The 23,773-nt window shown below is 37.6% G+C and overlaps 1 protein-coding gene across 2 annotated transcripts in view; it reads right to left on the bottom strand.

The window, feature by feature from the left end:
* Positions 1 to 23,773, bottom strand: part of COL25A1 (collagen type XXV alpha 1 chain) — a 460,318-nt gene that overhangs the window by 133,644 nt on the left and 302,901 nt on the right. For both annotated transcript variants that reach the window (XM_042933945.1, XM_042933946.1), the window contains exons 6-7: positions 7,478 to 7,504; positions 7,305 to 7,331 (exon numbers count right to left, since the gene is read on the bottom strand). In XM_042933945.1, coding sequence (XP_042789879.1) covers positions 7,305 to 7,331; positions 7,478 to 7,504 — 54 coding nt within the window. The remainder of the gene's footprint in view (positions 1 to 7,304; positions 7,332 to 7,477; positions 7,505 to 23,773) is intronic.

Genomic DNA, 23,773 nt, shown 5'->3' with positions numbered 1-23,773 from the left:
GACGTGCTATAGATTTTTTATACATTATTTTATCTAATGCTTCTTATAATCATAGGGACAGATAGTGGCAGAGTTAGAATTTGGTCCCTGTCCAGCCTGAACCCAGCCCATGTGGATGGAAACATCTCAAATCCACTGCATGCACTTTTCCTACCTTTCTTCCCTTCCTTTATCCTACCTTGATGAACTGTAGTAAGGCTTAGAGATGATGTGTGTAACTTGCCTACAAAGGTTTTCAGCAAGTTGTAAGGCTAAATAATTAGCAATTATAATTATGATGCATGAAATACTATTTCCTGGTCCTGGTCCAATGTTTATTCAGTCTAGGAATGCCCCTCCACTTCCTTACAGCAGGTCTCCAACCTCTGTTTCAATACAGGTGACGTCATAGCCTCAGAACTCTATGATACAAACTTAGGAGGATGAAATGAAGAAAATGGAGCCCAGACTTGGTGACTGATACCACAGAAAAAGCACCAGCCCCACCATACAGCTCAAAGGCCTAACTGCTGAAGAGCGATGTTTGCACAAATGTACTGAAGATTAATGGCAAATCTGTAATGACATCTCCCCAGGAAGCAAGGAAGAAAGTGCAATTCTAATGTCAGGATGCATTCATCTGTGGAAATCTAACACTCGGTGTCTTGTAGAATAAAAACAAATGATATCTATGGTTGCTATATTATACCTAAAATTGTAAGCTCAAAATTGGTTCAACGTATACTGACAGAAAGCTCATGCCAAAAAGGTTAGCCCACTTTCTTCTGCATTAAATCATACTCCATCAACAGTATTCAAAGATAGTCAACTTTCCTACCATTTACCTTTTAACGTCTTGCAATCTGACTTTCACTGCTTAACAAAATGTACTCCCTTAATATGTGTGGACTCCAGAACACCAAGATCAAAAGCTTTTCATAGACCTCAACCCTGTGACTTTCCTTTCATTAAGAGCATTTCATTAGCCATTTTTTTTTAAGTAGTTCCTCCTCTAGTGTTAAAACATTGTAGTGTCCTGGTTTTGCTTTTGAATTCTCACTCTCTTTTCTGATTCTCCTTCTTTGTCCCACTTGTTAAATGTGGATATTTCTTCCTTCCTTCCTCCTTCCCACTCTCCTCCCTCTCTCTCTCCCTTTCTCTCCTTTCTCTTTTCTTTTCTCTTTTCTTTCCTTTCCTTTTCTTTCTTTCTTTCTTTCTTTCTTTCTTTCTTTCTTTCTTTCTTTCTTTTGTTCTTTCTTTCTTTCTTTCTTTCTTTCTTTCTTTCTTTCTTTTGTTCTTTCTTTCTTTCTTTCAAGTAGGCTTCACGCCCAGTGCAGAGCCCAACACAAGGCTCAAACCCACGACTCCAAGATTAAGACCTTAACTAAGCCACCCAGGTGCCCCTAAATGTGGTTTTTCTTTCTTTTTTTTTTTAATTTATTTTTGAGAGACAGAGCGAGGGACACGGCAAGTAGGGGAAGGGGAGAGACAGAGAGAGGGAGAGAGAAAGAGAGAGAAAAAAAGAGAATCGCAAGCAGGCTCCAGGCTGTCAGCGCAGAGCCCAATGTAGAGCTCCATCTCACGACCACGGAGATCATTACCTGAGCCAATATCAAGAGTCAGACACTTAACCAACTCAGCCACCCAAGCGCCCTTCACTCACTTCACTCCCTCACTCACTATTTTTCCACTTCCACAGTTTCAGTTCTCACTCTGCGACAGTTCAGCTACGTAACAGTTAGGGCACCACCTCATATTTCCAGTCTCATGCTTCCAACTGTTTGCTACATTATCCCAGCAAAATAATTTATCAAGATCACAAACTCAACATAACTAAAATTCAGCTTATTTATACTTCTGATTGTCTTCTGACCAATTTTACCAAGCCAGAAACTTCAGCCCTATCTTTGTATCCTTTCTCAACATCAGACCCTACATCTAAATAAAAGATTTGTGCTGAATTTTCACTTCAGTATCTTCCTGTTTTATTCCCTGACTGCTTTTTTTTTTTTTTAACTTGATCTTGCCACAAGTCACCAATGATCACCGACCTTGGATGTAAATCCAATATAGATTGAATTCATCTCTCACCTTCTGCTTAAAGATTTCTCTCTTCTTAATTTCTCCTCTATTAATGTCATCCCTGGTTTTCACTCTTTGAGTTTTTGCTTGGCACTTGTGGCAAACCCTATTGGTGAGATTGAAACTGTGCCACATAGGGTTAATGAAGTTGGAACTAGCAGAAAGGCTAAAGCTTGTTTTTCAGAGAACTGTTTCTCCCTAATCAGCTACTATGTCTTATCAGACTCCGCTAACAAATCCACTAGCAGTCTCCACAGATGCCTGGACTCAACATCAACTCATATGGTTCCAGTCTATGAACAAGCAAGGCCCTGCAGAAATAATGAGCCCAAGACCTCATCCAATTTATACTTGCTCTTAGAGCATGCCCATAGCCCCTCCCTCTTCCCCAGTAGTTACCACCACCTCATTATAATATTAAAAATCTCTGCCCAAGGAGGAGTACAAGTTTCATTAACATACTGTATGATGCATGTATAGACATGGTTTCTAAGTATGCCTGCTCAAGCTTATGCCCACCTTTACATGTGATGACAAATCTCTCCTTTTGAATATTCATCCTAACCCTAAATAAAAGGAACCCACTCATCCCTGCTCAGGAAGTCACGCTTTGGAAGTTATTCCTTATGATCTCCTTATTTGCTGCAAATAAAGTTTCCTTTGTATGACAATTCCACCTGGTATAGTCTCTATCTGTAACTCACTAAGGAGAAAACTCACATTGGTTTGGTTACAAGATGACCCAACTTTCCTTTTCAAGCCCATTCTCTTTGGTTCACTTCCAGCTGTGAGGTAACTATCTGACACAGTCTGGCTAATAAGACACGAGCTGAAGTCTGCTATGAAATTCATGGGAAAATTTCTGTTTTCTTATACAGACTCCTCTTCCTATATTTTCCTTGCTGATACTGATGTGATGGCTGGACTTGAAGGAGCCTTCTTACAATCATGAAGGAAAAGTCAAGAGATTCACAGAGACTTCCATAGTTCTATCATTGAATTATATAAATAATACCATCAATTGCCTTCTCTGAACTTCTCATTATATGAGAAAAATAAACTTATAGGTAGGCCCCATAAAAAACATGGAGCTCTCTCCCATATTTTGGTGACTCCTTTGGAATTTCTTCTTTGGCTCACCAACATAGCTCCTCCCCACTGCTGAGTTTCTCATTCTGACACTGAGCTTTCTGCTTAGTGTGGCCCCTTCCCGCCAATAATACTCAATGTTGCAGACTGAGCCAGCCCATCCCTTCTGAGGACTGGACATTATGCTGATAACCCGGGCTCTTATGACCTTGTCCTGGATGACCAACTGTTTCCTGGTCCTTTCAGTCTCTTCCAATTCTACTTTATACAAGATACCATCATCAAGTAAATTTTCATAAAGAACATCTGGTAGTAACACCGAAGAGTCTGGCGGTACTATAATCAAATGATGTGCTAAAAAATCTTCAATGTCTCCTTTTGCCCATCACACTTACACATTCAAAATACTCCATAGTATAACTTTAATTTAAAAAATCCAGCCTTGGGGCGCCTGGGTGGCGCAGTCGGTTAAGCGTCCGACTTCAGCCAGGTCACGATCTCACGGTCCGTGAGTTCGAGCCCCGCGTCAGGCTCTGGGCTGATGGCTCAGAGCCTGGAGCCTGTTTCCGATTCTGTGTCTCCCTCTCTCTCTGTCCCTCCCCCGTTCATGCTCTGTCTCTCTCTGTCCCACAAATAAATAAAAAAAATAAATAAATAAAAATAAAAAATCCAGCCTTACATGATGTAATTTTTCTATATTTAACTTATACTCTTGGCAAATAAAATACTATTGTCCTTAAATAAATCCTGTCATTTCCCACTTGTGTAATACTGTTTGTCCTATTGCTTCTATCTGGAAGGTGTAAGGTCTTCCTCTTCCCTTTCTCTTCTAGAGATTATCCATTTATCAAGTCCCAGCTCAAGTGTCACCACTTCCAGGATCCAATGATTATTTAAAATGGAAGAATGTTCACTTACCTAGCATCTCTTGATATAGTTATTTAAGACTTATACAACCACATAGTTTTCTTATTCAGGCACCCATGAGATTATAGCCTCCTTGAGGGCATTAATGATGTAATAATATTTTATTCTAACATGCAACAAATATTTATTGAGTCCTTACTGTTCTAGGTGATGGTGGTATGAACAAGATAGACCAAGCCCTTGCTCTCGTGGAATTTATGTAAATGGAGGGGCATGTTTTGCAGATAACAAGCAAGTGAATAAATACACAAAATAGGATAATCTCAGATTTAGATTGGATACTTGGGGAAAGAAGTTCTCCCCAAAAAGGTATTTGAGATGAAATCTCAGTGATAAAAAGAACCCAATCACCAGAAGACCAGAAGTCACAGCAAAGAGAAAGTCATCAAGTTAGGAGTGAGTGTGATGTGTTTGAAGAACACATAGAGGAGTATGTGGCTGGACCACAGTGTGGGGAAGGGAAATGGTGTGAAATGAGGTTATAGAGGTGGGCAAGGGCCAAATCTTGACAGTCCGTGCAGTCCAAGAAAAGTGGTTTGGATTTCACTCTAAGGATTAAAACAGGGAGTAACATGATCTAATTTACAATATAAAATGATTTCTCTGGCTGCTATGTAGAAAAGGGATTATACGGGGTCAAAAGAAGAAGCAAGATTACTTGGAAAGCTGTGACGGTAGTCAAGAACATGAGATAATAGCAGGTTGAATTCGGTGGTGGTAGAAGAGAGAGAAAGTAGACCCATTTATAGTTTCTATAGTATTAAGCATGGTATCTTGAAGATAACAGATGTTCAATGTATATTGCTAAATATATGAACAAGTGTTTCAAAATAGTTTTGCCTTCTTAATTTCTATATTGTCTTTAATTTTTTCCTGCTGTGACCTAATATATTCCTGTTGGACACCTGGGGAACCAAAAAGACAAAAAAAAAAAAAAAAGCCCATATTCAAGGAAACAGTAGAAATTCCTTAACAATAGGTGAGCTAACAAAGAACTGAAATGATAGAGGGTCATATCGTTAAGTTAATTATGGAAATAAATAAATTACTTGCAACAAATGGTAAAAAGTTGAATTCAAAAGCTTTGATAGGATAAAAATGGACAGGGTATTGAAATAAAAAGATTTACATTTTAGAAAAGAGAGCCTCCATGGGCGTCAGCTGGAATAGTGTGCCTATAGAGGATATGGCCAAAGTTAATTTTCATTACTATTGAAGACTTTTCCAGTTCTAACTTACTTTCAAATTTTCTGGAAGTATAAAGCCTTCATTTTACTATTTTGTGTGATAAATTTCCTGATAAGTAGCTAATACTTTTTTACTAGAAAGTAATATCTATTTTTCAGAGAGCATTGAATGTGACCTGTCTTGTTTCTAAGTTAGGAATCTGAGAAAAGACAGGCAATTTGGTAGGTTCTCATTCTCTTTCACATATACTTTCTAGGGCATTTAGATTTTTACCCATGAAGATTCACCCTGCATGATAAGTTCAATCCAAATTCCTTTGATAAAAAGCAAAATCCTGGAGAAAATGGGATCAATTTTTGCCGCTTTCCACCTGAAATGCTAAATGGTCCCTGAATTGTGTGAAACTTGGCCTCAGTCAGTGTGAAAACTGGCTGAAATCGCTATGAAAGGCAGTCTGGGTTCGTCAAAGTAGTTCATGAACTTTGGCCAAACTTGCAAGGAACGTGGTCCAAGTCTTAGTTTGTAATGCAACATGAAACCAGGTGAATTTCACATGGTTTCAGGTTTCACCCTGAAAATTTGGCCTAGCTTTATAATCAATCATCACTTTTTGGAACGATGAAAGCCAACACACCTTTTTGAAAATGAGGACTGCGTGCATACTGATGACAGCTAAGCTGTGAACCACCCCTTCACTTCCTTTGCCAAAAGAAGATTTCTCAGAATGGAAACAGTTTCCCCCTTACCTGGAAAGGGCAAGTTGAGTGATTTTGATATTGCGTGTAGAAAGAAATGATACTCAATACATGGAGACATGCCATGAGAAATAATCACCACATACAGAACAAGTGGCTGTATGTTAATCACTTAAGGTTATGAGAATTTTATTCCATTCACATCCATGACAGATATCATGATGTTTAATCTCCTTGACCACTAACATGAGCTTTTAGCTTGAATCTAGTCATCAGCTAGAATAATTGCCATGAGAAACAAAATGCTCTGTGGCACAATCATTATTTTTCTGTAAAGAAACAGCCGAAAAATGGAAAGGAAAGTAAGTCATAGCACAGCTTTTATCTAATTTAGTAAACATGAGAAGATAAGGCTACAAACTTTTCAAGTTTGCATCAACTACCTCTTTGGCAATAAAACCCCTACTGCAGTATAAATGAATTCAATAACTGTCTACACAGAGTGAACTTTACACAAAAATCTACACAGTTTCTGTTTTCAACCTGAAAGTTTTAAATGTGCTTTTCCACTGTAAAAAATGACTCTTCAACCAAATGCTCGCTTTTGTACATAGTGACATGAGAAAATTGAGAGGTATGTCTGAACGGAGCCACTACATCATTGGAACAGTATGTCTGAACATTTGGGTAATAAGGCACAGATGTGAAGCAGAGTACTTGGCACTACCAAGGTAACAACAAAGCATTCACCATTGTGTTATAATGGTTAAAAAAGCCACGTTTGAGAAGAATAAAAGAATGCCCCTCCTCCCCGGAATGTTAAATTATATTTCACCTTTTATCTGCTTAAAAATCCATAAAAATAAGGAACTCAAATAATATTCAAATTTGTGATGAAGAATAAAAATATAAAACGAATTAATATCTTCATCTGTAATATAACATATTTATGCAACAGCACACAAAGTTTAACTGCAGAAGAAGGGCCAAATTCAACAGGAATCCAAATGGCCTCTATATGGCAAAACAATGCATGCAAATCTGAAGGACCCAATAGCCATTGAATGGGTGGTTGCTATCGACTTTTAAGCAGTGATTCTGGCCTTTCATCAGCAGGGCTAATTACCGAACAGTCACCTGTTTACAGTATCAAATTAATGTAATGCTATAGGATATACCCATTAGTTATTATTAAGGCTATTTCAGTTACAAGTGGTATGATATTTTTGCCAGCTATTACTAAACCATGATACAAAGGTTGTTATAAAGCCAGGGTTACTTTAATTCAATAAGTTTGGAGCTGAAAACCAATTCTCTGCCCAAGATTGGAAGAATACAACTTACCCGAGGTCCCTGGTCACCTTGTTCTCCCTGTAGAGTAGGAAGATGAGATGATAGATAGTTTTAGCATAAAGTCTGTATGGGACGCTCATTAAAAAGACCAAAATATAACATAGCACAGATCATACCAGTGGATTTCCACTAACTTAATTTGTTTCTGCTATACAATTTCTTACCTTATCACCTTTTGGACCAGGAGGGCCCTAAAAAAGAAGAAAAAACAATTTTAATAAATAAAAAAAAAAAACCTGTAGCTTGAACAGATCGGCTGGTTAGTTGCAAGACTCATGCAAAGGGCACATAAGTATACTTGACAATGAGGTTTCTCAGGGAATTTTGAGTTCTGAACTATAATTGGAAGAAGGTTGCAATGTGAAAATTGTATAATACCTATGTTATTATATATATACAGTATATTATACAGGATAGTACATATACTATACCATTGTACTACACACACACACACACACACACACACACACACACACACACACACAAAGTACACAAAGTACATGTGCCATAAGTATGTAATATGCTGAATAAATCTTCACAAGCTAAACATACCTATGCAAGTAGAGCCCAGGTAAGGAAACCCAAAAGGGTCTGTGGTTACATTTTCTTGTCACTACCCCCAACCACCAGTAACCACTGTTTCTGACCTCTGACAAAATAGTTTGTTTTTGTACTTTATGTAAATGGAATCATACCAGTATGTGTCTGACCTCTTTGCTTAGTATGTGTAAAATTTATGCGTAATTTTGTGTTTAGCCGTGGATCACTTGCTCTTACTGCTTTATGATATTCCATTGTGTTGAATAAACCATAATTTTTTTGTTCATCCCATTGCTTGGTGGACATTTGTTTTCTGGGTCTTGACTACTGAAAACAGTGCTGCTATAAACATCCTATTTTAAGTCTTTTGATTAAAAACTGTATGCGTTTCTGTTGGGTGTAAATTTAGAAGTGGAATTGTTAGGTTGTAGAAAATACCCAATATGTTCAGTTTTAGTAGATACTGACAATAGTTTTCCAGTGTGGTTCTAACAATTTACACTCCCATCGGCAATTTACAAGAATTTCAGTTCCCTGTATCATAGCCAATACTTGGTATTTTCCATCTTTTTTTGTTTGTTTTAGACATTCTGGTGGGAGGCATAGTAGTTTCACACGGTGTTTTAATTTGTACTTCTCCAGTGACTAATAAGTTGAACTCATTTTAATGCATGTATTGTCCATTTTTGCATCCTTACCCATAAAGTATCTATTCACATCTTTTGCCCTTTTTCTGTTGAGTTGTCTTTTAGATTTGCTAGAGTGTCCCTCTCTCTGTCCCTCTCTTTATTGCCCTGCCTGCTGGTTCTCTCTTTCTCTCTCTCTCAAAATAAACAAACTTAAAAAAAAAAAAGAAATAAAACTAACAAGAAAAAAGACAGACAAATAAAAAAACAGACTCAAATATATATATATATATATATATATATATATATATATATATACTCTCTATATAGATAGATAGATACAGATAGATATAGATATATGGAGACAGATGTGGGAGTTCTTTACATCATTCTGAAAATGACTCTTCTTTCAGTTTTTTATTGCAAATATATTCTCCCACTCTGTGTGTTGTGATTATGTTATCTTAAACAACAGCTTTGATGAACAGCAGTTCTTAATTTTAACAAACTCAATTTAACATCATTTTCCTCTTTATAGTTATCTCTTTTTGTGTTCCAAAGATTTCTTAATCTTTGCTTACTCCAAGGTCATAAAGACGTTTTTCTACGTTTATTCTAAAAGCCAAAGCCTTATTGAAACTAATATAACACTGTATACTAGAATTAAAATTTTTTTTAATTAAGATAAACAACAAAGAGATGGAATATTTCTCAGCCATAAGAATAATGAAATCTTGCCATTTGTAAAAACATGGATGGATCTAGATGGTATGATTCTAAGTGAAATAAGTCAGATAGAGAAAGACAAATACTCATATGTGGCATTTAAGAAACAAAACTAACAGAGGCACCTGGGTGGTTCAGTTGGTTAAGCATCTGACTCTTGGTTTCAGCTCAGGTCGTGATCTCACGATTCATGAGATTGAGCCCCGCATCAGGCTCTGTGCTGACAGTGCGGAGCCTGCTTGGGATTAACTATAGAAAACAAACTGGTGGTTGCCAGACAGGTGAGTGTGTATGTGTGGGGAGGGGGGGAAATGGGTGAAATAGGTGAAGGGGATTAAGAGTACACTTATCATGATAAGCAGTGAGTAATGTACAGAGTTGTTGAATCCCTATATTGTACACCTGAAACTAATATAACACTGTATGTTAAACTTATATTGTTTGGGATGGCACTGTGCCCAAACTGAAGAAAAAAAAACAACTAAAAAAATAAAAAATAGAATATTTTTCACACTCAGATCTGAATTCGTGGGGAACTGACTTTGAGCATGATGTGAGGTCAAAGTCAAGATGCTTTTTTTCTCCTATGTGAATATCAAATTAACCCAACACCATTTATTGAAAATGCATCTTTTCCCCATTGTAGTATAGTGTCACCTTTGTCATAAACCAGATAGTCATATAGATGTGGTTTTTGTAGGATTTTCTACTCCTAAGCCACGCGGAGATTTTCTTTACCTTTGAGCAAATACACCAGCAGGAAATGCTAATTCTAGAGGCATCAATACTTTTTTTTCCCCCTAGCTCTTAAAGATGAAGTCATGTTTCAGGGCTCAGCCTACTTGAGGAATTGGTGCATTTCAGAGTTACCTTCAATCTCTCACCTTCACCTTTACCAGGGCTGGGAGACAAGGATCAAGTCCAGACTGGAAGCACAGCCAAGGTGCTGGCAAAGTACCATCCTAAGTCTTGGTAGAGACTGCTATGTCCCTTCAGGTGAAAATGTAGGAATATTCTGTTGCTAAAATATCTCCTGCTAAGTATCAGCTACAGAGACACGGTACCAAATTCCTACTCTCAGTTGTGACACTTCTGGAAACAGCTGTGAGGTTATCATGAAATTAATAATAACAGTAATATAATGTCTTATGGTTTATATATTTTACCATCAACAAAGAACTTTCACCTGTTACTGTATTTAATCTTCTCCCTATCCAGTGAAGTGTTATGATATAGATGCCAAAAATAAAACCCAAAGATTATCAAGGTTAGGTCTCTTGCAAGTGAGTTAGCCAGGACTTTAACCTAGTCTGTGTGACTAGGTTAGGATTATAAGACATAGCTCTAGAACTTTAGATTCTCAGAAAGAATGATGACCATGTGACTGCCTTCGACAGATGCCTTCTGAAATGCCTCCCAATTGCATTTCCCACAGTGTCCTGGGCAGTTGGCCCCAAGATCTCAAGTTTGAATGAGAAAAAGAGGAATTGTGGAGAGCCAGGGAGGGAGAGAGGGAGCTAAGGTAATGGAATCAACGAAACAAACTCTTGTCTCCGCCCCCCCCCCCCAATAATTTTGCCATTAAAAACAAAGGGAAACCAAGAAAATTATTTTTATTTATGTTTTCAGTAAAATTTCAATACTTTATTAATGTTTTCAGTGAGTTAAGTAATGAGTAACTGGTATAGATTGTGTGTCTACCTCCGCAAAATTAAGTTTAAAGAATTTATTTCGTCATTTTCTTTTTTTCAACGTTTTTTTTTTTATTTTTTTATTTATTTATTTTTTTTTTATTTATTTTTGGGACAGAGAGAGACAGAGCATGAACGGGGGAGGGTCAGAGAGAGAGGGAGACACAGAATCGGAAACAGGCTCCAGGCTCTGAGCCATCAGCCCAGAGCCTGACGCGGAGCTCGAACTCACGGACCGCGAGATCGTGACCTGGCTGAAGTCGGACGCTTAACCGACTGCGCCACCCAGGAGCCCCTATTTCGTCATTTTCAACACACATATAATGTTCTCTAGTGCTCCTGCAAGCAGAGTTTTATTTTTGGTGAGGCAAAGGAAACCCAAAACAAGAATGAGAGGATACCTACCATCAAGTTTAAGGAGTACAGTGGAGGTTCTAGTCTTGATTTAAATTGTATGTTATATAATTCTATTTTGATTTTTATATACATTTGTCAAATGTCTATAGAGAGTTTGGCAATGTTCTAGACACTGGTGGAGGATATGGTGGGAGAGGCTGATTTAGAAAACCTGAATGGTCTGTCTTGTAAAAGCTTAATGGCCCAGTGCCACAGTTAAATACTTCCCAATACTAGCATTAAGAAACATTCCCTTGAAAATCGAGCTATTGTAAGATTACTTACAGTTACTGTGGAACCCTTCCCCGACTCCCACCCCTTCCTCCCCCAAAAGCTTCTCTTTACAGTTCAGTTTACTTTTGCTGGTGAGATTTCAGAGGCCAAGCCTCTCATTGTACCAGTCCTCTAAAGGCACTTTATTAGGTTCTATGACATGTTTGAGGTCAAAGCTTGTCTCAAACAATTTTACAGTGGGGAACAGAGATGACTTTTTTTCCCCCAAAGTCCAATTATTAATGCCAAAGCCACGTGTGTCAACTAGAGCTCTTTAGACAGCTTGCCATATATAAGGATCCTTAATTCACGAACACATAAAAATTTGCATTCACAATTGAGCAATAAATACTGCTGCTTCAAAAGGGGATGTTTCTGAGCAGACAGAATGGCGTCCTGGCACCTGCCAGCTCAAGACAGAACTGAAGCAGAGGTCAACCTCCATTCACAGCTGTGGCGGCTGCTTCGGACGCTCCAGACCCCACTTGTGCTCTTGGGATTAATGGCAGGTGTTTTCTTCTGCTCTGACTGAAATCCCACTCTTCTTTTCTGAATTGGATCCTCTTCACTGCAAATATGGATTGCATTTGAAGAAAAACGTGGGCAACCATAGTAAACCCAGCTAGTATTTCAAGATTTGGGAGCCATGGTTCTTTTCTAGGTCAAAACATTACAAATTAAGAAAAAGTTTCTTTGATTGCTAACTTTTAAAATCAAAGCTGGGTCAATATTTAAGTTATTTTGCTTTTAGAGTTAAAAAAAAAAAGCTTCACTGGTATTAATAAAAAAGATAGACAACAATAAAAATTAATGAATTATTTGAATTACAGTGTATTTTACAATGGCATTTTGTTGCTTCCAGCTGCACCAAGCTAACAATTTAATAGCTAATGGACATATTTGTTGTTCAGGTATCAGTATCAGTGTCTGAATGGTAACTATTTGAAAGCATGGGACGCCTGCGTGGCTCAGTTGGTTGAGCATCCCAACTTCAGCTCAGGTCATGATCTCGTGGTTCGTGAGTTAGAGCCCCGCATTAGGCTCTGTGCTGACAGCTCAGAGCCTAAAGTCTGCTTCAGATTCTGTGTCTTCCTCTTGCTCTGTCCCTCCCCCACTCGAGCTCTGTCTCTCTCTATCAAAAATAAACATTTAAAAAAAATTTTTAATTAAAAAAAAGAAGAAAGTAAAACTTTGTTGCTAAAATAAGGTTGAGGTCAATGGTAAGTAAATATGGTAAAATTAGTGGTGATAAATAAGGGAATAGTGAGTCATTATATATGGCTATGTAAGTCTTCTTTTGGAATTGTTGTCTTTCTGGTCTGGTCTGGAATGTTGGGAGTCCTATCTTTTACACTGTCCACTTAAATAAATAAATAAGAATATTTGAGATAATTATTTCTAATTAGTTTTATTTTATGAGCTCTAATTACATAAATTTTAAAAGTGTTAACAAAATTTGTATTATTAGTGTTTTCAGTAGTTGGAACATTTCTTTTAGAGTGTTCCAAATTTACTACCAAGGTATTTATAAATATCAGTGGCAAACTTCAAATTAGCTCCAATTCAAATGACTTCAAATTCAGGATGTAAGGCAACAATTTTGTTTGTACCAAGTCTTTAACGTGGGTCTTGGCCTATACCAATTTCAGTTTCCCCAAATCTATTTCTATCCAAACAACTAAGATTTTAGATCCTTTTCCATGCTCTATTACTTATTTTGATTGAATTACAAAACCAAACTAAAACCATTATGAATGAGAGGTACAATAAATGAGATTCAGTAAAAGGTTGGATTTCAATCTGCCTAAAAGTAATCGAAATATAGCTGGAAAAGACAGATATATTCATAGAGAATGGATATCCCAACTAAGACCTTTCATTCACTAGAACTGTAAATTTTGCCTACTTTGAGCTGGCAAAAGCTAAAGAGGGAATGATTTCTAAAAGATGGCAATCATGAAAACAAAATTAAATTCTGCTACAAGTAAAAAAAAAAAAAAAAAAGGAAAAAAGCAAACTCTGGAAATTCTTGGCAGCCAGAGCTGCTGGAATAGAATGGAGTTATGATTTTTATCCCAGAAAAGTGTACATCATTTTCATCTTTGAAACATAACAAACATTTTTCTGATTAATCTTTTCATTACCATAGAATTATGAAGTCCAGCAAGTTTCATATTCTAAGCATTTATGGCCAGTTACCAGCCAATGTGCTCTGAGTCTGGAGAAGGGACATGTAAATGTAATTGTAATCAGTGGAATGAGGCTGTGCTGTGGCCATACAGAGAGAAAAGAAAGTGGGATAACTAGAGTTCAAAAGATGATATTGGAAATGGCTCTTGAAAATTGACCTGAGATAAGGGGGACTGGGAAGGGGTGAAGCAGTTCAGGCAGAAGAAGAGAACATGCATAAGTGTGAAAGAACATCATGCTACTGGAGACAGACAAGGAGTTCATGGCAGTAAGAACATATGTGGTGTGGGGAGTACAGATGGGAGATAGTAAGATTTGGAAAGGTGGCTAATAATATCTGAGTCCCTGGGCCAAATCTGTCATCAATATAACAAGAGAGTAGTAAGATCAATCCCATGCTCTTTGGAACTCTGAGAACATGGAATGCCATCCTTCTTAGGAAGCTGTTGCCCTGGTCCAGGAGATAGATGATAGTGGGAGCACAGGGAAAGTTCTAGATTCAGAAGACACTTCTGAGATAGAACCGACAAGACCAGTCGACTGGACATGAGAGCTGTTTACATATCACCAACAGGGTTTAAGAAGTTCTATTCATTGGGGTGCCTGAATGGCTCAGTTGATTAAGTGTCCTACTCTTGATTTTGGATCAGGTCACAATCTCATGGTTTGTGAGGTCGAACCCCACATAGGGCTCTGCACTGTCATCATGGAGCCTGCTTGGGATTCTCTCTCTCCCTCTCTCTCTGTTCTTCCCCTGCTTGCACATGCTCTTGCTCTCTCTCTCTCTCTCTCTCAAAAATAAACATTTTTAAAAATTAAAAAAAAGAAGTTCTATTCATTTGAAAGTTCACAATTTAGTGCACTTGCAGAAAATGGGTGACCTACACTGGTTCAACTCCGATGAACACAGCAGCTCCAGAGCAAACTGAACCATATAGAATTTTAAATCTGGGTTTAAGGGTATTCAAATACAAACTGATTGTTGGCAGCCTTGGCTGGCCTAATCAGAAATAGTTGAGAGAGAGAAAATTCTTTATCATCACTGTTGGGTAAAAGGAGCACAGATGACATATGGTGGCCATACTGTGTAGCCATCCTTCCTCTGTGTTAAATTATTAATAAAGTACACCTTTATTACATTTCTTCCTCTGCTTTTTAGACTGCAAGCTGAACATGGGCTTACTATTTTTTAAAAACTGTAATTTCCCTAGTTTTTTAAGGATAAGGAAGGCAAGGTCTACAGCATTGGGCTTTCTCTAGGAGGACAGCACAACCTCAATGATCAGTGTATGTTTGATGCCTGTGTGCTCAGGCACTTTTGCAAACATTACATTATCAATGTTCACAGTCCCCTAGAGAGGAAGGAAACAGGGAATATCCCATTTCCACTTGTTCAAATAGGATAAAAGCCTCAATTCTACAGATGGTAAGATTTCTGCCTACTCTCTGATTGCATCATAAAATTGGCCCATTGTGCCAATGAGATAAATGCTCTTAAGCCATATGTTCATGAATAAACTGAATTTGGTACCACAGTTTTTAGCAGGTGTCTGAAACTGACCAAAATCACAGGGCAAATAGTTTTAACAATGGAAAAATCCAGGCCTTACTTGAAAAATAAGGACCCTACCTATTTACATATGATAAATCTAGCATACTTCTGGGTAAAGTGCTTTAGGTAGTTAGCTTAGGTTCACTTCTAACTAAAATGTGAATAAGTGTTCCTCCAAGTATATACCTAAAACCTTGAACTCTAATATATAGCTTTTTGCTTTACTAGCATAATATATACTTTTAGGGACATTTCTTCCTAAAATCACCTCTTTTTAGTGTTTCATAGACCTTCAACTTTGCAAATAACCTCAACAGGTAATGTGTACATTTTAAACTTATTATGGAAAACCTGATGTGAAAAAGTAGGAGGCCCTATATATGAGTATAGATCTGTGTGTGTGTGTGTGTGTGTGTGTGTGTGTGTGTTTGCTTGTATACAATTTCTTTTTAAATGTTTTGGAAAAAAGTAAAAAATAAAAAGTAAAACTATAATTTGGAGAAATTATTTCAAAATAAAGTACATTAAGTGTCTTAGTGGTTAAGAGCTCAAGCTTTGGAGTCAAACAGATACAGGCTGAAACCCTGGTTGTGATCACTTATGTGAACTTTGGCCGGTTAATTAAACTCTTTAAGCCTCAGTTTTTTCATCTGTAAAATGAGGAAAACAATGCTTATTGTTTTGCTGAAATGAAATACTGTCCATGAAGCAATTTGTAGAATGCCTGACTGACCAATGGTAGTAATCATTAAGTCAATGTTTTTAATATTTTAATTATTGTAAACAAAAAATAAAAATTTTTCTCAGATTTACCTGAAGATAAAGAAGGTAAACATATTGATTTCCTAAAATCAAAAGGCCATGTGGTAAGAAATGTGTTAGGTGAATGGTTGAAAATGTTTGGAGAACACAAAGGTTTAATATAGGTTGCCTTGATATTTAGGAACTATTACGAAACAACAACAACTACAGCTACACAAAACTAAAACGAAAACAGTTCGTTATAGTTTTAACCACAGTACTTTAATGACTAACCAAGACTAAACTTTAGGACCTAGAACTACCTGGTCACCCCTAGTATAGTAGGTGCTCAATCAATTCTTGCTGAATTGAAACACCCAGAAAGAAAAGAGTGCAATAAAACTCTCCCTGTTCAAAGCAGCAACATATAAAGAATTATACAAGAACCAGATTCAATGTTGCTGCAGAAGAACCGTGTTTATTATAGTGTCAAACTCTGCTAAGCCAGGGAACGGAATTATAGCTATAAACAGATTTATAGCTTCAGACTTAACACCTTTCATTTTGCATTGAAGATTAAAAGAGACCCAGCAGAAAAGGGGGTAGGTATAAACAGAAATTTAAAATATCAAAACCAGCCCCATTGATTGCAAAACTAATTTTTACAGCTATTATTTTCCAGGCATTTTCTGTGGTGAGATCGTAACTTTAAGTTCTTTTGTGATGTCAGTTCAAGCCCTGAACAAGGGACTATATGTGCCCATGATCAGTATTAAATCATAAGCAGCTGCCATAAGGAAACAATTAGTGGGGGCTAGCACTAAAAGAAAATTTAGAAAAACCAAACATTAAAAACGGAATCTCAAAAGTAAGACTGATGTAGCTCAATGGAGTTAAGGGCTTATAAAACAGCAGGAAACAGGGAAGCTCACTCTGGCTTTCTTTTCTAACACAATACAAATTAAATACAGCCAAATTACTTCTCCTGCCAGTCAAAACCAAGGGCTCCCTTCTCTGTAGCCTCATCCCTTATATCCAAATGTTTTAAGAGACTGCTAAAACTTTTTTGTTTAACTTTGAAATTTTTTTTTTACATATTTTTAAGAGGTCAAATAAAATGAACTCCGTGGTGAAAGACTTGGAATCCTAAACATTCCTTTTGTCGAAAGAAAGTATCAACTTGCTTTCTAAATGCCCACAGTAGCCCCTGTGATTTTACAGCTAATGGTGTAAGCTATCCTACAATACTCTTACTGTCCTTAACACAATTCAAATGTGTTTAGAGGCACATCCATCTTTAAACCTTAGGTTTAATATACAATAGTTTATTTCAGCATGTTTCCTAATATACTGGCCCAACATAATTTGGCCCAGGCTACTTAAGATAGCCTGGTTTGCAGGTCAGTTTGATTCTTTGCTTCATTTGTAGCATTTTATAAAGCCATGCAGTTTTGTGTAGGGCAACTCAGCACACCACAGGGATAAGAGTAGGTATCTCGTGGAGTCTACAGAGATATGGAGAAGGGATAAAAAAAAAAAAAACAATCAACTGTCAAATGAGGCTAGGAGAGAATGAAACTCAGGGCTTGCCTATGATTCTCAAGCTTCCAGTATAAATGAGAAGCCTAGTCTCTCTCATTCTCAGCTGGCGACTAAAAAGATCAAAAGCCTTTAAAAAAGCTTCTACAACTACCATGATCTTCATCTCCGGATTCTTCTGTAACCTCATCTCCTCTCTCTGTGGAGTGAAGGTAATATTGTACCCATGCACCCGTACCTCCTCCCCAAACTTGCATGCTATTTATCACTGCTCTCATTTGTCTTTGCAACCAATTCAGTTCCCTTGGGTTCCTCCTCTTCCTCTCCAAACACATTCATTTACCCTCCCCCCAAATCAAAGGGAAGAAATGTTGCACTTGCCCTCTATTCCCTCATCTGAAGGTCCTATCTTCTTCTAACCATCTCCATCAAACTTCTTTAATAATAGATTGGTCACAGAAATAAAGAAAACCTGGATTTGAGGAAAGAGAAAGGAGGTAGAGTAGAAGTCATATTTTTACAGTCTGGTTTTAGGAAAACCAAAGTAACATGAGTTGAAATACATATTGGTCTTGGGGGCATTTCTTTCCACTAGGAAGAAGAAAGCAAAGTGAAGCTATGAGAAGAGAAACTGCTGAGCCAGTCTTTGGGGCCCTGGAAAGGAGTCACCCTGGGCTAAACTAAAACTAAATAAACCAGAGCTTTGGGGAGGAAGAGTTGACAAAGCCCAAACATGTCACAATTGCCCAAATTTGTGTCTAACCCTTTTGTCTTTTCACTTTACTCCCTTCATCAGCTATCACATGTACCCTCAAGGCTATAATTTTTACCTGACTTATGTCCTCAATTCTTTTCCAGGATTCAGTGCTGCATTCCCAACTGCTCACCAGATGTCTAAACCAAGATATCCCATCAACAGCTCAAACTCCTCTTTCTCAAACCAAACTTCTCAGTTTCTACTGCAAGCCACTCAGGACTCCTGACCTCCCTATTTTTTTTTTTAACGTTTATTTTTGAGACAGAGAGAGACAGAGCATGAATGGGGGGAGGGTCAGAGAGAGAGGGAGATACAGAATCAGAAGCAGGCTCCAGGTTCTGAGCTGTCAGCACAGAGCCCGACGCGGGGCTCGAACTCATGGACTACGAGATCACGACCTGAGCCGAAGTCGGACGCTCTAACCGACTAAGCCACCGAGGCGCCCCCTGACCTCCCTATTTTTGTTAAACACACCACTATTCCTCCATCTCTAAAAGTTCAGTGTTATGTTTGATTTGGCAAGTGAAATCTATTGCCAAGTCCCAGAGATTTCATTCTCCACAAAATCCTTTGAATGTATCTTTCTATGTTTGTTTCTAGCACCCTTATTCCTGGAAAACAAGAATGGTCTACAAGCCTCTGGTCTTCCCTCACTGTATTTCATCCTGCATACTTTTGTCAGATTATGTGTCCTAAAGCACATTTCTGAACATATTCCTCAGCCCAAAACCCATCAAGGGGTCAATGAAAAAGTCATTATAGGTTAATAATCCTCCATGATAAAAAAGCTGTTAGAGGTTTCAGGGGATGAGGCCAATATTACTTAACCTGCTGATTAATGGAACATTATCTGCCTCTTGATATAATGAAGAAGGGAGTATACTACACCTTCATAAGAGATTATTTCTAAAAATTGAACCAGAACCTAATCAACTGCTAAATGGGACTTGCAGTTTACAAGAAATACAGAAGACAGGGGAACAAGTCAGACAGTACCTCGAAGTCATTAGATCAATCCAAAAGGTTGGGCATTCTATATACAGGTCAAATGTGGGAAAATTGATGACACAAAAACAATTTTTTTTAAAAAAAGGAAGATGACTGGAGAGTAAAAGACTGAAGAGTTACAGCAATTAAATGCCAATTGGGTTTTGGGTCTTGATCCAAACAAAACACCTATTAAAGAGATGTTTGAAACTGGTAGAGAAATTTGAATATTGAATGGGTATGATAATAAGAAATTATTGCTAATTTTATTAGGGTTGATAATAAAGCGATGGTTATATTTCAGAAAGACCCTATCAGAGATTCATTCATATTTTAGTATTTGTGGATGCAATAACATGGTATCTAAGTTTTGCTTTAAAAACATTGCTTTTAATTTTTATTTATTTTTGAGAGACAGTGACAGAGTGTGAGCCAGGGAGGGGCAGAGAGAGAGAGAGAGAGACAGAATCCGAAGCAGGCTTCAGGCTCTGAGCTGTCAGTACAGACCCAGACGTGGGGCTCCAGTCCACGAACCATGAGATCATGACCTGAGCCGAAGTCGGAAACTTAACCAACTGAGCCACCCAGGCGCCTCGTATCTAGGTTTTGCTTTTAAGTACATCAGCCACAAAACAAAACAAAAACATGAGGGAAAGGATTCATGAAACAAGATTAGCAATTGATAATTCTTGAAGTTGGATGATGGTTCTAGGGCAGTTTATGGTACCATTTTATTTTCTTCTTTTTTTTTCCTTTTTCTTTTTGAGTATGTTTGAAAATTCCCCAAAGAAGTAGTTATATAATTTTTAAAAACTTTTTAAGCGACCCTTCAGATCCCTATCAAATAAAGTGTTAACTTCTGACTGTGTCCAAAGTCTTCTATGATCTGCTTTTAACTTTCCTTTTCCGTTTTCTCCCCTTCTCGCCCCTGCCTGATTCCCGGACCTCCAGTCAGCCTTGAACACCAGCTGTTCTCAGAGGTCCCTTCACTGCTGTCACTTCTGTATCTCTGCTTCTGCCATTCTTTCTACTGAACAAACACCATTAATTATCACTTGACTTGAAATAATTATAGCACCCCTTTTTGAAACCTCTTATCTGGCAACTTGAGGTATGGAGTTATTTGGGAAAAAAAACAAAACAACCTAGTAGAAATTTGAGTTTCTGAAAGAAATGTTATTCCCAATACAAATGTTAGTCCAGAAAGCATCCTGTCTCCACCTATCTACAATCTCACTATCATCACAACCAGTCACTGATGGCTTCTCTTAGTGACTTCTCTTCCCTAAGCTTTGCTTGACCCTCTTCTGGAGATGTTTTCTGTTTTGAACGCCTAAAGCACTGTGACTCTCTTAAAAACTCAGCTTGCCATGCTAGATATAAGATTTGTGCTTCATACTAAGCTATCAGGGCCCCTAAGGGCAAGAAGAGTGGTGTATGGGGAGATATAACAAATAATGCCTTTGGAGGCTTTAATATGTACTAACACATGACCTTTGGCCGGTCGCTTACCCTGTCTGACCCTCAGCTTCTACATCTGCAGGATGGGACAAACAATAATTACCTCATATGGGAGCTGCAGGAAGTAATTAAAAGAACATGTGCTCTGTAAATATTATTTCCTTCTGCTCTTCTCTTCCTAATTCAAAGGTAGTCTTGTACCTTACACATGGTAAGTATCAATAAATACATTATCATATTTCCTGCAACAGAGGTCTCTAAGAAGATATCAGGGCCAAAATTAGTATTTCCTAACTAGCCTATGAATAATCAAAAAGTCATAGATATCTGTACGGCTTACATGCTACCAATTAATGTTTATGAGGATATATTTGATTGCAGCTAGAAATTGTGTTTTGGGAACTCACTATAATTTCTTATCTGTTGACCATGACTCTAGTTCACAGAGTAAATACTAATAGCAAGAGGAATAAAACAACTTTGCAGTCTCTTGATGAGACTCTACTCAATGAAAGTTTTTTTCTCACATCTCAAACATGGACAGATGTTTTTGGCTCCTGCCTGTGACCCCCAACTTTTAGAAAGAATGTTCTATTTTTTATTCTCCCCACATTTTCAATACTGAGTCATTCCTAACACCATGGCACATTGCTTTGAAAACCACCAGGCCACTAAAATTACTGAGTAACCTCATGGTTGGAAACCCAGTGACTAGAGTTCACACAGCTGACTACTCCTCTTTTTGCTTTTCTAGCATAGCCTTCTCCTGGGTCTTCCACTGCTGATGGGAGTTTCTGTGTAGGAGACCTTTCTTTTCCTCCCCCTCTCTATATTTCATAACTAACCCTTCCCCCACCCATGACTTCTCTTACCCTCTATACACACTTCCTGGGCATCTCTCTCATTTCCACAACTTCAGCTACTGCTTGTCAACTGTACATCCAGCTGTGGCTTCTCCCCAGGACTATGCCGACTGCCTACTCTACATTTCTTCTGGAGACACACTGTTCTCATCTGGGATAGTCACACCCACCACTAAGACTGGTTAGTTTTCTTTGAGTAAACTGCATTCATTTCATTCAGGTTCTTGATGGCCCAAATTGAGACTGTATTAATTAGATAAGGAGGCTTTCCTCCAGGTAGATGCAGCCCCATGCCAGAGCTCATAGCTTGGTAAGTGAAGCCTGTGCTGAATTTCACACCTTCCCTGTCCCTTTGCTGACCAGCCTTGCACTGTACATAACCTACATGAATGTAAATGGTGGCCCTGAGTTTACTGCAAGGAGTAACATTTCTTTCAGAAGCTCAAAACTCCACTATGTTTATTTTTTTCCAAATAGCTCCTCAGTTCAGGTTGCCAGGTAAGAGATATCAAGGAAAGTATGTCATAACTGTTCTTACTAAATGATACTTGATATTTACCTAACTATATCAATTAAGGATGTAAGTATATACAGATATAAGCTATTTGGAGTACAATGGAGTCTTTCATATAATTTTTTTTAAATGTCTATTTATTTTGAAAGAGAGTGCATGCATGTGCACTAGCATGGGAGGGGCAGAAGGAAGAGAGAGAGACAGAGACAGAGACAGAGACAGAGAATCCCAAGCAGGCTCCAGGCTGTCAGTACAGAGCCTGACAGATGGCTGGATCCCATGAATCATGACCTGAACTGAAATCAAGAGTTGGATGCTTAACTGACTGAGCTACCCAGGCACCCCTCTTTCATGTCATTAATAAATTACTTAATCAAATACCAAAAAATCTAAAATGCTAAGATTTTTATAATTATTCTCTTTATCATATAACCACCACATAAAATATAAATAATGGGGAATGATAGTAATTTTTGAGATCTAGCATGATTTATTTTGGATAGGATACATTACTAGTTTAACATGACAGTTCTATGTATTGACCAAAACAAAGACTTTCTGTACACACACGCACACGCACGCACACAGACACATGCTTTTCAAATTTCTTGGAGAATGTACATGTCCTCCCCCTGCCCCCAAGTGAGACTATATGGATCTGAAAAAGGCTGGACTGAAACACAAACATGAAATATGGGAATTGCTAAAGTGTTAGGTTAGAAAGAGCTTAGTATATAATTAAAAACATATGAACAGAAAGTTAAATATTGTCCCCAAATATAGTATTTTATTTGGGAATAATTCCTTAGAAGGCACACACATTTTGATTCTTGTAAATTTTAGTAAAATATTGTGAAATTGCAATGACAACGTCAGAACAACAACAACAAAAAAGCAAAAAGGGATTTGGGGGGAAAAAGGCTATGTGACATCTACTTCTTTTCAAGTGCATTTGAAAAAATACAAATGGAAGCCACACGCCTTCATGTGCAGTTGTCTGATGGTATTTGCTTGTGGTTTTCTCTTACATTTTTTTCTCACTGAGTAATACAGAATTACAACATACACGCTGCTTTAGTCCTCCAAATTCCTAAGGGAATTATATCTCCTTTATGTTCACATGCAACTCCAAAGGGGAGTTATGAGGAGGGCTTTGAAATTCTAAAACTTTTATGCAAAAGAAATGCCCTTAGTATAGAAGGGGTACCTTTCACTTAATACAATGGTTCCACTATTTCATTACTCTGTACTAAATATACTGATGGAGCTATTTGGGGCAAAGAAAAGGCCACTGTATCTTTATAATGTGTATAAGATGGAAGCCTGAGAAGGCTTTTTAAAATGAGTTTCTATAATTTCTATTAAATTATTTATTAGTGGAAGAATATTATTGTTTAAGAAATGTGACATTAAACACAACCACCATAAACCACTTTCCATAACTGTCTTGATTATTAAAAATCAAAGATAAGCCTTGAACCCTACAAATAAATGGTTAAAAACTCAAATAGTACATCATATGTATGGCCCTGGGTTAGGGCTATCAGTTTATTTTCACCAAATATTAAATATCAATATAAGTATACTACTATAATGAAAGAAAC

This window comes from Panthera leo, chromosome B1 (genome assembly GCF_018350215.1).
Source record: "Panthera leo isolate Ple1 chromosome B1, P.leo_Ple1_pat1.1, whole genome shotgun sequence".
Classification (NCBI taxonomy): Eukaryota; Metazoa; Chordata; class Mammalia; order Carnivora; family Felidae; genus Panthera; species Panthera leo.
This window is presented reverse-complemented; position numbering and strand designations above follow the sequence as displayed.